This window comes from Pelobates fuscus, chromosome 1, assembly GCF_036172605.1.
Source record: "Pelobates fuscus isolate aPelFus1 chromosome 1, aPelFus1.pri, whole genome shotgun sequence".
Lineage (NCBI taxonomy): Eukaryota > Metazoa > Chordata > Amphibia > Anura > Pelobatidae > Pelobates > Pelobates fuscus.
The window spans coordinates 476979658-476996641 of NC_086317.1; the positions used below are offsets into that span (position 1 = coordinate 476979658).

At 45.7% G+C, this 16984-nt stretch overlaps 1 protein-coding gene across 2 annotated transcripts in view; it reads right to left on the reverse strand.

Annotated features, from left to right (window-relative positions):
* The window catches only part of MAP6 (microtubule associated protein 6), a 48938-nt gene that overhangs the window by 12033 nt on the left and 19921 nt on the right, over positions 1 to 16984 (reverse strand). For both annotated transcript variants that reach the window (XM_063432280.1, XM_063432288.1), the window contains exon 2: positions 7719 to 7932. In XM_063432280.1, coding sequence (XP_063288350.1) covers positions 7719 to 7932 — 214 coding nt within the window. The remainder of the gene's footprint in view (positions 1 to 7718; positions 7933 to 16984) is intronic.

Here is a 16984-nt window from a genome sequence, read left to right on the forward strand (position 1 = left end):
TTTTCTGCCTGGAGATAATTGGGTTAAAACAGTGTAGCGGATTGTATCAAGCCTGTCCTGTAATATTCAGATAAGACTGCATTTGTTTTATTGTATCCGTGTATATATGTAATAAATGTGTATTTTCGTATGTGGGTTCGGTAGTCTCATATGAATGAAACTACCGAACCATCAGACCACCGCAGTAAGAAGTGTGCGCATAGTTAAGCGTTCACACTAGTCCGCTTAATGGGTAATTGGTAAATGCCTGGGTGGCCGCTGTTTGGTATACAAACCACGCGCGGCGGCCATCTTACGCATAAAAATCTTATCGGTGTTTGGTCGTCAAGTGTCTGAAACTCAAATCGGACACTCAGACAACCGAACACCGCTGAGACCTCCAGAGTTCCGTAACTACCGAACGGGGGGACCAGACTACCCCCCCCCCCCGTTCGGTAGAAACAGGGTACCGAACAAGGGAACTAAAATGCAGGTAATATTAAGTGTGGATGGCAAGGATTGTTATATGTTTTTACTGTCGAACGGAGACCGACTGCAGGGCCCAAACACATGGAACCCTTTTCGGATACCACCTCGTGTGCGGTCGGTCAAACTTCACCCTCCACCTAACTCCCGAACTCCTGGTCCGATCTGGGTGAATTTTGGATATATTATTCACCCAGATCAGGGCTACCTGGCGATGTCCTAAGAATTATGCTATCTACTGGTTTAGGGGTACATCCAGGTTTTGGGGAATAATAGGATTATGAGTCACCTTGAGAGGAGGAGATGCGTGGGAGTTAACTATTACTGTATTGGCTGATGTCCTAATGTGTGTAAATCCCTCCCTTGCATGGGAGAAACTCTTAAAAGGAGACTGTGGGAATAAAAGTTCAGTTCTGCTCCTGATGCTGTGTGTCGTCCAGTTATTGGGAGTGCTGTTGGGATATTGTTGGATTATTTTGCCTGCTGGAATTACTACTCTATGGATCTATAATACTTGTTCCTGAGCCTCACTGGGATCTTAAGTGGAGAATAGCTGTGAAATATCAGCTCTCCGCTACATTGGTTGGCAGCGCTGGGATCCAGACTCACAGAGGAACAAGGATTAATGGAGATTGATTACTCTACATTAAAGCAATCCACACTGAAAGACCTTCTTGAAGCAAGAGGTATTCCAGCCAGCAACAAAACAAAGGCAACACTTATCGCTGAAGTAATGGCAGAATACCGAACAGAGGGTGGTTCGGTTGCTGAACAAAGGAATGAGACAGACAGTACAGAGCAACTCCAAAGACAACTCAAACTGTCATTTTATGGGCCAGAAACAGCACAATAAAAATCCATTATGCCCTAATACAGTTCTTAAAGGGCCTTACACAGTCCAATACAAGTCCATAAGCCCCAAATCAGTTTCTTAAAGGGCAATACATCCCAGGGGCCATAGTCACATGGCAGGAGGCTGGCAATCAGTCTTCCCCAATGCCCAGTGGCGAGGCCGGTTCCGCCACACCCCTTCATGAACTCTTGGCTCATGTTTGAGGGATTGGAGAACTACATTCACTCTGGGGATTGCTATATCACAATACTCCACTGAGTATAATCACTAGCTCTGATAAGAGCTGTTCCTGCTACGCGCTCTGGACTAGGAGAGGTCTACCCACTGGAAGCTGGATCCTGGTCTTGTGTCCAGGGTGGGTGGAGTACGGCGAAACCCCAACGAAGCTGCAGCGGTTCGTGGTGTTTACAGTGGTCATGGTGTTCCAGTACAGTGCTTATGGTACTCACAGATACTTGGAAACAGCGTTTGACGGAGGTACCCAGTCAAACATTAGTGTCTAACCCCTAACCATCAATCATCAATTTATCCATGGACGTAAGTCTGAATCACGAAACAAACAGAACTGATTGTTTATTGTTTGTTTTCAAGATTCGTTCATATGACATTTAAAATTCTGACAAATTGTGATTCAATTGAAAATGAATGCACACGTCTTTTGAAAATGAAACCTGTCTTGGGATTGAACTTTGCGAAAGACGACAATGCGAGATAAATGGCATTAGCTTGGTTTGCTCACTGTTACGGTCTATGGCAGTAGTTGGGACGAACTCAAAATGTGACCAGATGCTTCATTTACTGGAGAGTGGTAGGAGGGGGGCACATAAGCATTAGTCCACGATACATTGCTTACATTTCAGTACTTTCCCCACAGCACCAGAGCAGTTGAAACCTGTATGATATGTGTGTCACGATTCGGGGAACCCAACACGCTAACACACACACAGACACACACACAGAAAGTGTGCAGTACCGGTCCTTAGAGTGGCCGGGCTAAGCACACACAGAATAGTCAGGAGACAATCCGAGTAAGGGGAACCAGAAAACAGAATAACGAGAAACAAGCCGAGGTCAAAGGGTAGGAGAAAGTCACAAAGTCAGTATAACAAGCCAGAGAGTACGTAACCAGAAAGCACACGTTCAGTATCAATACTATAAAGCAAAGACCACAACAGGGCACTGAGAGACAGGGAAGGTAAGTATATATATCCTTGCCTTAATTCTGATTGGATAACTTCCAATCAGAATTAACAAACACACGTGGGGGATATCTATACCCCCCACTGTGATTGTTGCACTGTCGCTTTAACGCCGGGTCACGTGAGCAACCCCGGTGCACTGATATCAGTGCCGGCTCCCAGCGTGCAGCATTAGACATGCTGCCGCTAGGAGGAGGAGAAGAGGACGTGAGCGGCGTGTCAAGGGGAGAGGACACCGCTCGCCAACCGGTAAGAGGAGGGGGGACCGCGGGCAGTGACGGACCGAGGGTGAGTGCTGCGAGAGGATTGCAGCCTCCCCTCACCGCTGCCCCCGGAGCCCTGACAATGTGGAAGTATCTATTTAAATGTGTTTTACAAAATAAGTTTAAATGCTAAAATACAGGACTATTACAGGATGCAGTGCAGAATATTATTGGATTTTCAAAACTAGCCCAATCTACATGACGAAAAATTAGACGTTCCTCAAGTATAAATATTAAATATATTTGGGGGGAGGGGGCTGACTGTCATGGTGGAGGGCTGCATTTCAGGAGAGCTCCTCCACAATATGGCACAAATCTGGGCCACAATATGGCCCAATCGAGTCAGACTGAGTGAAGTGCCAGCACACTGACCGACCAGACAAACCAAGTAATGGCTGGCGACATGTTGGGAGTGAGCGCACCTTGCCGTGACAGATGGGGTGTAGTGCGCACCTGGCAGAAGTGGTGGCCGATCTCCTGGCCTGCGGGTGCCAAAAAGCTAATACTCTTGTGAATGAGCCCCGTAACCCTGCCCCTTGGACCAGTAGGGATGACCCTGGTCCACACTTGAGAGGCTCCCGAGACCTAGCAGAGAAGAGGAACGCAGCTGCTCAGGCGGGATCAACATGGCAGATGCCTCGTGTCTCCCTCACCTCGATGGTGCGCTACTCGATGTAGAAGCCCGGCTGAATAAAATCGTTGCCAAATTCTGGAAACGACTGGAGCGCTGCAGCAGAGCACCACAGCTAAGCAGTGACCCTCAGGGGCCTGAGACCACACCATCTCGAGACTTCCCGCTGTACATTTACCGAGGGATATTCACATCTAGACCGAGACGCGTTCACACGTGGTGGATATGCCGGAGCCAGTGCAACATCCAGCTGACTGTGCATAAATCACCTCCACAGCAGCGATCTTATCCTGCCAAGCCCCATGTGACTGCCTCACAGAAGAGAACCTTGAGGCCAGGGCTGAGTTCCTTCCAGCACACCCCTTCGAGGCTCATGAGACCTATACCTGGGGCCTTCCATTTGCTGAGTACTGTGCTGATCCAGGTTCACAACACGCCCCTAAGAGGCATAGGATGACCTTCCCTGGGACTCCAGCTTGCTGCCATAACTACTCCTAAGATGCCTTAGCTAAGCCAATTTTTTTTCCTATTGAGTATGTCCTCTTTTCTCTTAATCTACTCTGTAATGTCTAGCTTTAGGTAGCAATGCTATACCTAATTCTTGCCAGGGAGGGCCTCTCAGGGCCGGCCTTAGGGGTGTGCGAGCTGTGCGGCCACACAGGGCGCCATGGAGCAGGGGACACAGCTCACACGGGCCGGCCTGAAAAAATTAAAAATTAAATAAAAAATAAAAAAATTGAGGCGGGGCAGGGCTTACCGTGCGGTGGGGGCGGGGCTTACTGTGCGGCGGGGGTAGAGCTAAAATGCAGTGTAACTGCTGCAGGGGAAGCAGGAAGGAGTCCCTGATTCCCCCAACAACCAGAATCCAGGACCTGCACTGCCTCCACAAGCAACAGAGGTAACTTTGTGATTGTCTGCTTGTGTGTGTGACTGTGTGTGTCTGTGTGTGTGACTGTGTGTGTGGCTGTGTGTGTGACTGTGTGTGTGTGTGTGTCTGTGTGTGTGACTGTGTGTGTATTTGACTGTCTGTCTGTGTGTGTGACTGTGTGTATTTGACTGTCTGTCTGTGTGTGTGACTGTGTGTATTTGACTGTCTGTGTGTGTGACTGTCTGTGTGTGACTGTGTGTGTGTGTGTCTGTGTGTGTGACTGTGTGTGGCTGTATGTTTGACTCTGTGTGTGTGACTGTCTGCCTGTGTGTGTGTGTGTGTGTGTGAGTGACTGTCTGACTGTGTGTGACTGTCTGCCTGTGTGTGTGTGTGTGTGTGTGAGACTGTCTGCTTGTGTGTGTGTGTGTGACTGTGTGTTTGAAGTTAAAAATGTGCAGTTTCTCATGGCATGTACTGCCCTTGTTATAAATGTGTTTTATCCTATCATGTTTCTCACTCAAATGTCAAGGGCCAATATTTGTGTGTACCCCTGCACTTCAAAAATAAAGAATGGAAAAACAATACATATTTTCTTTGAAGACTAGATCAACAAGCTACTACCATATTCCTAACTTGAGTAATGCACAACAAGGTTAAAAGCCTCTGATCTAAGGAGTCTATACGCAGAGTGGTAAATTCTATAAATCAGCAGAACCCAAAAAGAAACTCAATAAAACTTGCAAGATCCATCTTGGCAAATGCCTCTCCTGTCCATATAACATGTAGAATTACAATCCGCATTTATTATTCTTATTAATTTATAACTGTAACTTTCTATCACGTTCCAACCACACTCAACCTTGCAGCTTTATTAAAGCGGCCAAAGAGGTTTTTACAAAACGAGCAACGATATTTCAATAAAGCTTCCTGTAGAGAATTGGCCTGAATATGCCCCATGATGTCAATCGCATATTATTTTAATTTATAGGTTGTTTTTATTTTTGAGGATTTGCAAAAGCAATTTTTTTTTTGCAGTAGCTCCACCACACTGCCTCTCCGCCCCAATAGGAAGATATGAAACATCTAGCAGGTAGCATTGAAGTGAATGAGAGACACAGAGGGAGTTTATGGGAACATGTGGAGGTAGACGTATTTTATAGGACCATTACAGCTCTCAGAACCTTGGATTGGCTGATCCCATATCACTGCAGGAAAATAACCTATTCAGCAAAAATACATTGTGATGACTGAGTCCAAAGACTAAATAGGTGCCCCTCCTCAACCACTAAAAGCATTACAGCAATATAAAATGAACCTCCTCTGCCTTCCATTTTTAATATTTGGTTTCTCTGCAGCCTCCAACAGCAAATATCCCAAATCCAAAGCTCCAGAGCTAAAATGGAAGTTTCATATACCCTATATCACTCAACCGTCATGCTCCTGCAATGCTTCCTGTGTCTCTCTCTCCTTGCTCATTGACTGCTTTACCTCTCTTTGTGTCCTTTCTCCCCTACCCCATGTCTCTCTTTACGTCTATCCTTACGCCTATCCTTTTGTTCTCTCCCTATGCCTCCAGTCTTTTGATGTCCCAAACTCCAGCTTTTCAGCTCTCCCCATTCCCTATCTGTGCTCTCTCTGCTTGTCTCCTTACTCACTCCCCTGTATCTTCTCTTTTCCTCTCCCAATTCCGTTCCCATAATTCTTTCTGTTTCTCTCCTAGTGTATTCCCCTATCTATTTCTCTCTCCATTCTTTCCCCCATGTTGTCTCTTTAGCAAGGCCCCATGATGCCTGAAGAGACCTTGTTTGTTTGTCCTCCACAAACACCGCTAGATCCTGCCACCTGGTCAGCGAAACCGCGTCTTCTAATGTTGGTATTATCCTGCTGTTTTAATGTATATTTGTATCTCACGCCAGAATGAGTGTTAGTTAGTAGCCAGTTTCGGGGGCCGTTATCCAATGCAGAGTGTGATCTGACCAATGGAAACTCAAAGCCTTTTTAGTTGACAATTTTAGAGTAGACTTTTTGAGTTAAATAAATCCACTTTGGCCACTTGTAGGACCAGCTCTGACCGACAGAACAAAAAATTCAGAAATGTTTTGGTTAACGGCTACCCCCTTCTCAAGACAGAAGAAGATTATTTGCTGTCCCCTTGGTTGCTGGGGACAGTTAGTATTGATTTCTTTATTTGTTCTTTTTATTTTTAAGCACAATCTCAAGAATTTATATAAAAGTGGACAATGGATTCAGTCTGGTGTGTCTTTTTAACTTTCCACTCCCAAGGTAAACTAATGCCAAGCAAGTACAAATTATGAGGTCTAAAAATGGAATCAAATGTGAATTTTGCCATAATAGCTAATAGAGTTTTTTGCCATGATAGCTAAATTCAGTCAGCTATGTTTTTAGTCCAACTATTTTGACTTGAAGGATAGCTGACTTGCTACGTACAACTGATGCTCATTTTAAAGAGCATTAAAAAGCAGATTTGCTAGAAAATGTATAGAAAGGAATAATAACAACAACAAAAAACGATGAAGAATTAATTCTATGATGAAGAATTAATTAGGAGAGCAGGATAGGTGGTAATTATGGTGGTCACACATAGAGCTGTGGTTGCTATAGTAACTCTCTAACCAACATTGCTTGTGCTGGGTAGAGAGTACAGTATGGGTGACGATCATAATTACCGCCTATGGGAGGTCTTTCCTGCTCTCCCAATGAATTCTTCCGCATAGAATCCATTTTTACTAAGTTTTTTTTATTCCTTTCTATACATTTCTAGAAAATCGTCTTTTTTAATGCTCTTTAAGATGACATCACTACATTCAGATGCAGCATGCTGATAATGAAGCCAGTGTGCTGGCATTGCAGAGGAGATTTCCCTGCTTGGGGAAGAGACCAAGCGGAGATCAGGCAGATCAGAGGTAAGTGTTACACAAGTGAAACACCTTCCTCTGTGAGGACATAACGTCAGCTGGATTGGAGGGGCAGGTACGTTAACAGGTTCCCTTTACATTTTACATTTACTTTAAATACCAATTCGCACGTTAGCGAATACCGATCAGGAAACTGATCCCAAGGACTCCCAGTGATGTAAAGGGTTCTCTTAGCAATGGATGTTTGTTGGATAATTTAAAGAAAAAGCAAATACTCAGCTGACATCTTAGTTAACACTGTCCTGCTCTTAAACGTATTAAAGAAATTGCATTATTCATTCCATTTAAAAGCTTCCTAAAATTGACATGAACCCGTATATATTGTGGAGTAAATTTATCAAGACACAACAGGGGCTTATTGTGGGGGCAACGTGCTAAACATTGGGAGACATTGGTTTCCATGGTGATAGCTCCATGTTTAGCGCTTTCCCCCAGACTAGCAGCTGTTTTGCATTGATACATCTCCCCGTCCCATGTAGGAGATACTGTAACATGCGCCCCACCTTTGAGGATTCTTTATGCGGTTCACTGTAGAGGCTGCGTATCCTCCTGCGCTCTGTCAGTTTGTTATCTCCGGTTGCGGGCTGGTTGCATTCGCCTTTAAATGTTGTGTTGTAGCTGGTTTCATGGGAAACTTTCTCCTCTGGGGGTTTGTACAAAGATCTGGTCCTGAGAGACCTCATGGGCCGCACATCAGTCCACGGCTTAAACTCATTCCTGTAAAACACAGCACACAGATTTAGAAAATCAAACCGTGTCGCACTTTGTGTTTTAATTCAATGCAGCGAGCCTGAACGAAACATTTTATAATTACTACATGTATTGATTTTACACCCAATTGAGTCCCTGCAGTGCCAATCAATTATTGCAATATTGTGAAGAGATTGGGTTATATGTAAAACTAAATCTGAGAACACGGCTTAATTATTAGTGTTTCTGGCAATCCTTGGGGGTTTATACATATTTTTCTTTACATTTTTGCTGACAATAAAATTCTATACAAAACACCTGTATCCTTACGTAGGACGAGTTGCAGAGAGGAATGGGTCTTACTCATTTGTGTATCTGGAAGGGAAGAGTAATAATGGGCACTTGCCTCTTTGAGAAGTCATTGTGCTTAGTTTACTGGTGCTAATTCATGAGGGCTGGAGAAGGAGGAAGGAGAGGTCTGTACTTCAGATAGAAATTTATACTGTAGGATTCTAGTTTAATATTACATAATCCTGGCCCTCCATTTCACTTACCCCAATTCTTCCTTCTATAGTTTCATTCATAAACAGAAAAATGTAAATTAAACGACTTGACAGGCTAATATAAGGCAGTCATTGGATGTGGGATTCTCAGATCCACAGGCCCCCAACAGCTCTGATTACAATAGGGCAGGAACCTGAAATCGTGAAGCTAACGCTGAAATCAGAGTTGTTGGGGGACCTGTGCGTAACAGAGCTCTGGGCTCCTGGAGGGGGCCCCAATCAGGCACCGTGTGTAGGGCCCTGTGCAATCTTAATTCGTATAGATAATGTTTGGATCTGGAATTACCATTTTCAAGTATAGTATACAGACAGGCATCATTATAATATGCTACAAAGGTTAGCAAGTCACGACAAACAGCAATAGCACATACATGGGGGTGTGTATAGATACAGCATGTTAGATCTCCCAGATAATAACTGAATGACAAGTAATATACATGATAAATAAAATATATATAAGGGAGCTAATAGTACACATAGAAATGTAGCACTCCCAATGGGACTCATCTGCCAATGTCAGGTAACAGAGTGCAGTAGATATTATACAGGGGATACTATAGTGTGCAGTTAGCAATGCTGTAACATAAATAAATACAATCAATATGGATAATGCATACAGCAATATGGACATGGCTGAGATCTGATATTACTCAATAATATTATAGAATATTCGGTGTGTGTGCACAGCTCCAGCAAGTGTGATCAGGCAGCCCATATGATCATACAATAATATGTACTGGGGGGGAGCTTGACAGTCATGCTCATAAATACCAAGGCCTGCCCTGCTCCTAAATAATGCAACCTGCTCCTAAATACCATGGCCTGCTTAAAATTAACATGACCTGCTCCTACATAACATGGCCTGCCCTGCTCCTAAATACCGTAGCCTACTCCTAAATATCATGGCTTGCTCCTACACACCATGGCTCAAATGGACCAGCTCTTTCCTGACGTCGGATGCAGCAGTCCATGCACCAGCGACAGAACCCCATCTTATCTCCTTGTCCAACGCAGCGGAAGTCTTTTACTGCATCTCTTAAGAAGGAGCCCCTATCTTACACTGGAGAACTACTCGCTCAGGCTATTTATAAGAAGCCGTCCTCATTGCAAGCATGCATCAAACAGAATCCATACCATGGTGAGAATTGGATTGTGTCTCTCTGGAAGGTGGTACCACAGAGCTGTGTTCTTCCCCCAATGGGTTTCGGATGAGCCTGGATTTGGGAACTGGCAGCAAAGCTTAATCACCTTGAATTAATCCATTTGCCTTTTAAAACTTGCCATTTAGCAATTTAACTAAGATTATTTTGCATTTCTTTTGAATTTTTATTTTATTATTTTATACCACGGTGTACTCTGTCCCAGTGCCTCTCAGTCTTTGTATTAAAATTCTTTTACTCATCTTTTATATAACAAATAATCAAAACGAGGTATTTCCATCATATTTCCCGTTGTTCTGATATGTCAATGCTCAACTAGCTCTCATGTGTTTTATTGATTGTGTCTTGCATAACCTCAATAAAAAAAATTGATTGCAAAAAAAGGATGTAATCATACAATAAACTGTAATAATACAGTAAGCTTTAATAAAATATAGAGCTCAATTTAAAATTCTGGTTCTTGCTTTCAAATCTCTACATAATGCTGCTCCCACCTATCTATCCTCCCATATACTCAAGTATGTCCCGTCTAGGCCCTGACGCTCTGCTGAAGACTTACGTCTATCTTCTGTCCGTACTCCCACCTCTGATGCTCGCCTTCAAGATTTCTCGAGGGCTGCACCGTTCCTGTGGAACTCGCTTCCCTCCTCCGTTAGATGCTCACCCAGTCTCCACTCCTTCAAAAAATCGTTAAAAACCCACTTCTTCATAAAAGCGTATCAATTAAACTGTTAATAGCTCCTGACTGGTTCCTCTTCTGCAACTGTCACTAGTCTAATACTAACCTTACCTTTTTGTGTCATTTTACCCCACTCCCTCTAGCATGTAAGCTCATTGATCAGGGCCCTCTATCCCTCTGTTACTGTGTCACTATACCCCACTCCCTCTAACATGTAAACTCACTGAGCAGGGCCTCAATCCCTCTGTTGCTGTGTCACTATACCCCACTCCCTCTAACATGTAAACTCACTGAGCAGAGACTCAATCCCTCTGTTACTGTGTCACTGTACCCCACTTCCTTTAGCATGTAAACTCACTGAGCAGGGCCCTCTATCCCTCTGTTACTGTGTCACTATATCCCACTCCCTCTAACATGTAAACTCACTGAGCAGGGCCTCAATCCCTCTGTTACTGTGTCACTGTACCCCACTCCCTCTAGCATATAAGCTCATTGAGCAGACCCACAATCCCTCTGTTACTGTGTCACTATACCCCACTGCCTCTAACATGTAAACTCACTGAGCAGGCCCTCAATCCCTCTGTTAATGTGTCACTATACCCCACTCCCTCTAACATGTAAACTCACTGAGCAGGCCCTCAATCCCTCTGTTACTGTGTCACTATACCCCACTCCCTCTAGCATGTAAGCTCATTGAGCAGGCCCTCAATCCCTCTGTTACTGTGTCACTATACCCCACTCCCTCTAACATGTAAACTCACTGAGAAGGCCCTCAATCCCTCTGTTAATGTGTCACTATACCCCACTCCCTCTAACATGGAAACTCACTGAGCAGGCCCTCAATCCCTCTGTTACTGTGTCACTATACCCCACTGCCTCTAACATGTAAACTCACTGAGCAGGGCAATCAATCCCTCTGTTACTGTGTCACTATACCCCACTCCCTCTAACATGTAAACTTGCTGAGCAGGATCCTCAATCCCTCTGTTACTGTCACTATACCCCACTCCCTCAAACATGTAAACTCACTGAGCAGGGCCTCAATCCCTCTGTTACTGTCACTATAACCCACTCCCTCTAACATGTAAACTCACTGAGCAGGGCCTCAATCTCTCTGTTACTGTCACTATACCCCACTCCCTCTAACATGTAAGCTCACTGAGCAGGGCCCTCAATCCCTCTGTTACTGTCACTATACCCCACTCCCTCTAACATGTAAGCTCACTGAGCAGGGCCCTCAATCCCTCTGTTACTGTGTCACAATACCCCACTCCCTCTAACATGTAAGCTCACTGAGCAGGGCTCTCAACCCCTCTGTTACTGTCACTATACCCCACTCCCTCTAGCATGTAAACTCACTGAGAAGGGCCCTCAATCCCTCTGTTACTGTGTCACTATACCCCACTCCCTCTAGCATGTAAGCTCATTGAGCAGGCCCTCAATCCCTCTATTACTTTGTCACTATACCCCACTCCCTCTAGCATGTAAACTCACTGAGCAGGGCCCTCAATCCCTCTGTTACTGTGTCACTATACCCCACTGCCTCTAACATGTAAACTCACTGAGCAGGCCCTCAATCCCTCTGTTAATGTGTCACTATACCCCACTCCCTCTAACATGTAAACTCACTGAGCAGGGCATCAATCCCTCTGTTACTGTGTCACTATACCCCACTCCCTCTAACATGAAAACTCACTGAGCAGGGCCTCAATCCCTCTGTTGCTGTGTCACTATATCCCACTCCCTCTAACATGTAAACTCACTGAGCAGGGCCTCAATCCCTCTGTTACTGTGTCACTGTACCCCACTCCCTCTAGCATGTAAGCTCATTGAGCAGGCCCACAATCCCTCTGTTACTGTGTCACTATACCCCACTGCCTCTAACATGTAAACTCACTGAGCAGGCCCTCAATCCCTCTGTTACTGTCACTATACCCCACTCCCTTTAACATGTAAACTCGCTGAGCAGGATCCTCAATCCCTCTGTTACTGTCACTATACCCCACTCCCTCCAACATGTAAACTCACTGAGCAGGGCCTCAATCCCTCTGTTACTGTCACTATACCCCACTCCCTCTAACATGTAAACTCACTGAGCAGGGCCTCAATCTCTCTGTTAGTGTCACTATACCCCACTCCCTCTAACATGTAAACTCACTGAGCAGGCCCTTAATCCCTCTGTTACTGTGTCACTATATCCCACTGCCTCTAACATGTAAACTCACTGAGCAGGGGCCTCAATCCCTCTGTTACTGTGTCACTATACTTCACTCCCTCTAACATGTAAACTCACTGAGCAGGACCCTCAACCCCTCTGTTACTGTCACTATACCCCACTCCCTCTAGCATGTAAACTCACTGAGCAGGGCCCTCAATCCCTCTGTTACTGTGTCACTATACCCCACTCCCTCTATCATGTAAGCTCACTGACCAGGGCCCTCAAACCCTCTGTTACTGAGTCACTATACCCCACTCCATCTAACATGTAAGCTCACTGAGCAGGGCTCTCAACCCCTCTGTTACTGTCACTATACCCCACTCCCTCTAACATGTAAACTCACTGAGCAGGGCCCTCAATCCCTCTGTTACTGTGTCACTATACTCCACTCCCTCTAGCATGTAAACTCACTGAGCAGGGCCCTCAATCACTCTGTTACTGTGTCACTATACCCAACTCCCTCTAACATGTAAACTCACTGAGCAGGGCCCTCAATCCCTCTGTTACTGTGTCACTATACCCCACTCCCTCTAACATGTAAACGCACTGAGCAGGGCCCTCAATCCCTCTGTTACTGTGTCACTATACCCCACTCCCTCTAGCATGTAAACTCACTGAGCAGGGCCCTCAATCCCTCTGTTACTGTGTCACTATACCCCACTCCCTCTAGCATGTAAGCTCATTGAGCAGTGCCCTCAATCCCTCTGTTACTGTGTCACTATACCCCACTCCCTCTAGCATGTAAACTCACTGAGCAGGGCCCTCAATCCCTCTGTTACTGTGTCACTATACCCCACTCCCTCTAGCATGTAAACTCACTGAGCAGGGCCTCAATCCCTCTGTTACTGTGTCACTATACCCCACTCCCTCTAGCATGTAAACTCACTGAGCAGGGCCCTCAATCCCTCTGTTACTGTGTCACTGTACCCCACTCCCTCTAACATGTAACCTCACTGAGCAGGGCCCCCAATCCCTCTGTTACTGTGTCACTGTACCCCACTCCCTCTAGCATGTAAACTCACTGAGCAGGGCCCTCAATCCCTCTTTTACGGTGTCACTATACCCCACTCCCTCTAACATGTAAACTCACTGAGCAGGGCCCTTAATCCCTCTTTTACGGTGTCACTATACCCCACTCCCTCTAACATGGAAACTCACTGAGCAGGGCCCTCAATCCCTCTGTTACTGTGTCACTATACCCCACTCCCTCTAACATGGAAACTCACTGAGCAGGCCCTCAATCCCTCTGTTACTGTGTCACTATACCCCACTGCCTCTAACATGTAAACTCACTGAGCAGGGCAATCAATCCCTCTGTTACTGTGTCACTATACCCCACTCCCTCTAACATGTAAACTTGCTGAGCAGGATCCTCAATCCCTCTGTTACTGTCACTATACCCCACTCCCTCAAACATGTAAACTCACTGAGCAGGGCCTCAATCCCTCTGTTACTGTCACTATACCCCACTCCCTCTAACATGTAAACTCACTGAGCAGGGCCTCAATCTCTCTGTTACTGTCACTATACCCCACTCCCTCTAACATGTAAGCTCACTGAGCAGGGCCCTCAATCCCTCTGTTACTGTCACTATACCCCACTCCCTCTAACATGTAAGCTCACTGAGCAGGGCCCTCAATCCCTCTGTTACTGTGTCACAATACCCCACTCCCTCTAACATGTAAGCTCACTGAGCAGGGCTCTCAACCCCTCTGTTACTGTCACTATACCCCACTCCCTCTAGCATATAAACTCACTGAGAAGGGCCCTCAATCCCTCTGTTACTGTGTCACTATACCCCACTCCCTCTAGCATGTAAGCTCATTGAGCAGGCCCTCAATCCCTCTATTACTTTGTCACTATACCCCACTCCCTCTAGCATGTAAGCTCATTAATCAGGCCCTCAATCCCTCTGTTACTGTGTCACTATACCCCACTGCCTCTAACATGTAAACTCACTGAGCAGGCCCTCAATCCCTCTGTTAATGTGTCACTATACCCCACTCCCTCTAACATGTAAACTCACTGAGCAGGGCATCAATCCCTCTGTTACTGTGTCACTATACCCCACTCCCTCTAACATGAAAACTCACTGAGCAGGGCCTCAATCCCTCTGTTGCTGTGTCACTGTACCCCACTTCCTTTAGCATGTAAAGTCACTGAGCAGGGCCCTCTATCCCTCTGTTACTGTGTCACTATATCCCACTCCCTCTAACATGTAAACTCACTGAGCAGGGCCTCAATCCCTCTGTTACTGTGTCACTGTACCCCACTCCCTCTAGCATGTAAGCTCATTGAGCAGGCCCACAATCCCTCTGTTACTGTGTCACTATACCCCACTGCCTCTAACATGTAAACTCACTGAGCAGGCCCTCAATCCCTCTGTTACTGTCACTATACCCCACTCCCTTTAACATGTAAACTCGCTGAGCAGGATCCTCAATCCCTCTGTTACTGTCACTATACCCCACTCCCTCCAACATGTAAACTCACTGAGCAGGGCCTCAATCCCTCTGTTACTGTCACTATACCCCACTCCCTCTAACATGTAAACTCACTGAGCAGGGCCTCAATCTCTCTGTTAGTGTCACTATACCCCACTCCCTCTAACATGTAAACTCACTGAGCAGGCCCTTAATCCCTCTGTTACTGTGTCACTATATCCCACTGCCTCTAACATGTAAACTCACTGAGCAGGGGCCTCAATCCCTCTGTTACTGTGTCACTATACTTCACTCCCTCTAACATGTAAACTCACTGAGCAGGACCCTCAACCCCTCTGTTACTGTCACTATACCCCACTCCCTCTAGCATGTAAACTCACTGAGCAGGGCCCTCAATCCCTCTGTTACTGTGTCACTATACCCCACTCCCTCTATCATGTAAGCTCACTGACCAGGGCCCTCAAACCCTCTGTTACTGTGTCACTATACCCCACTCCCTCTAACATGTAAGCTCACTGAGTAGGGCCCTCAATCCCTCTGTTACTGTGTCACTATACCCCACTCCCTCTAACAAGGCCCCAGGGAGAGTGCGCAGCTTAGCGGACAGGGGCACATGTATGAGTGTGGGATGGATAAAGCATGATTGGCTATATGCTACATGTGGGAGTGTGAGATGTGAGGAAGTGGGTGGTGACAGATTAGACTGACCTCAGTGCCACTTAGGAGCCGGGCCAGCAACAAGTTTCCCGCCCACCCTCCCTTTGCTGCTTTGGGCCCGGGGGGTTGTCACAGCGAGGCGGGAGTGTGTCCTTGCCAAATAAGGGATGGTTTGGTAGATTAGATGAAAAAGGGGGATAATGGCCGGGTCTCATCCTCCCCCTGTCTCTTATGGTGAACCTGGAGGAGGTACCAGGTTGGACGTGTCCCCACTGGGTTGTAAGTCGACCAGTGGGGAGCATTATGGTTGGGCCCCACCGAGTGGGTGGGGAGCCCTGAAAAGGAAGATGTTTTTATTATGCCGAGGGGGGGAGGTGAGAGCCTTGGGGAAGTTAGATTGGCAAGGACGGTTTCTTTGGTTACTGTATGACTATATGCAAATTGTTTATGTTAATTTATGATAATTATTATTTCATTATATGTTAAAAGGAGTTATACAGTATTTGGTTGTGTTAATAAATGCTGTGGCCTGTTTTCTCCAAGAAGTTGTCTGTCGTTATTTGAAGGGGTAAATTATGGTTTTATGGGGGATGAAAGGAATGCTATCCAATGCCCACTACGTACATACATGTAAACTCACTGAGCAGTGCCCTCAATCCCTCTGTTACTGTGTGTCCAACTCGTCTTGTTACAATTACGTGTCTGTTAGTCCATCCATTGTGCAGCGCCCAATGCTAGGACGCATTACGTTTTCCGTTAATCATTAACATTTCAGTATTTTTTTAAGTGGTCACATAATGATAGATCATTGACTGGCCATGCCGTTCGCATATACATTTGGACTTTTTGGATTATCTACTTGTCCTGATGCGAAATAAATTAAATTAAAAAGTGGGGGGCCCCTTCTGAGACCAATGGACATGGACATGGCTATTTGCTGAACTCGGAATACTGACAAAATAAATCTGAAAGGAGAAATGGAGTAAAAAAAAAGCTAATGAGGAAAGATTCTCTAACTCTGCTAGAGTCACAACACAACTTTTTTTGCCTCAGTTTTGCCACTTGGATTTATTTTGCAAAAATTTGTTTTGCGAATTACCCTGAGTGTTTTACCCTCTGCCATCCCAGAGTCTTCCCTTTTTCATAGTGTGTGCTTGCTGTGTGTCCTGTTTGTGCAGTGCGTGCTGGCTGTATGTCATGTGAGTGTGTAGTGTGTGCTGGCTGTATGTCATGTGAGTGTGTAGTGTGTGCTGGCTGTTTGTGATGCTTGGTGCAAGTGTGGTGTGTGCTAACTGCATGACAGATGTCCTGGTTGAATGTGATATGTGCACTGGCTGTATGTTATGTGTTATGGCTGT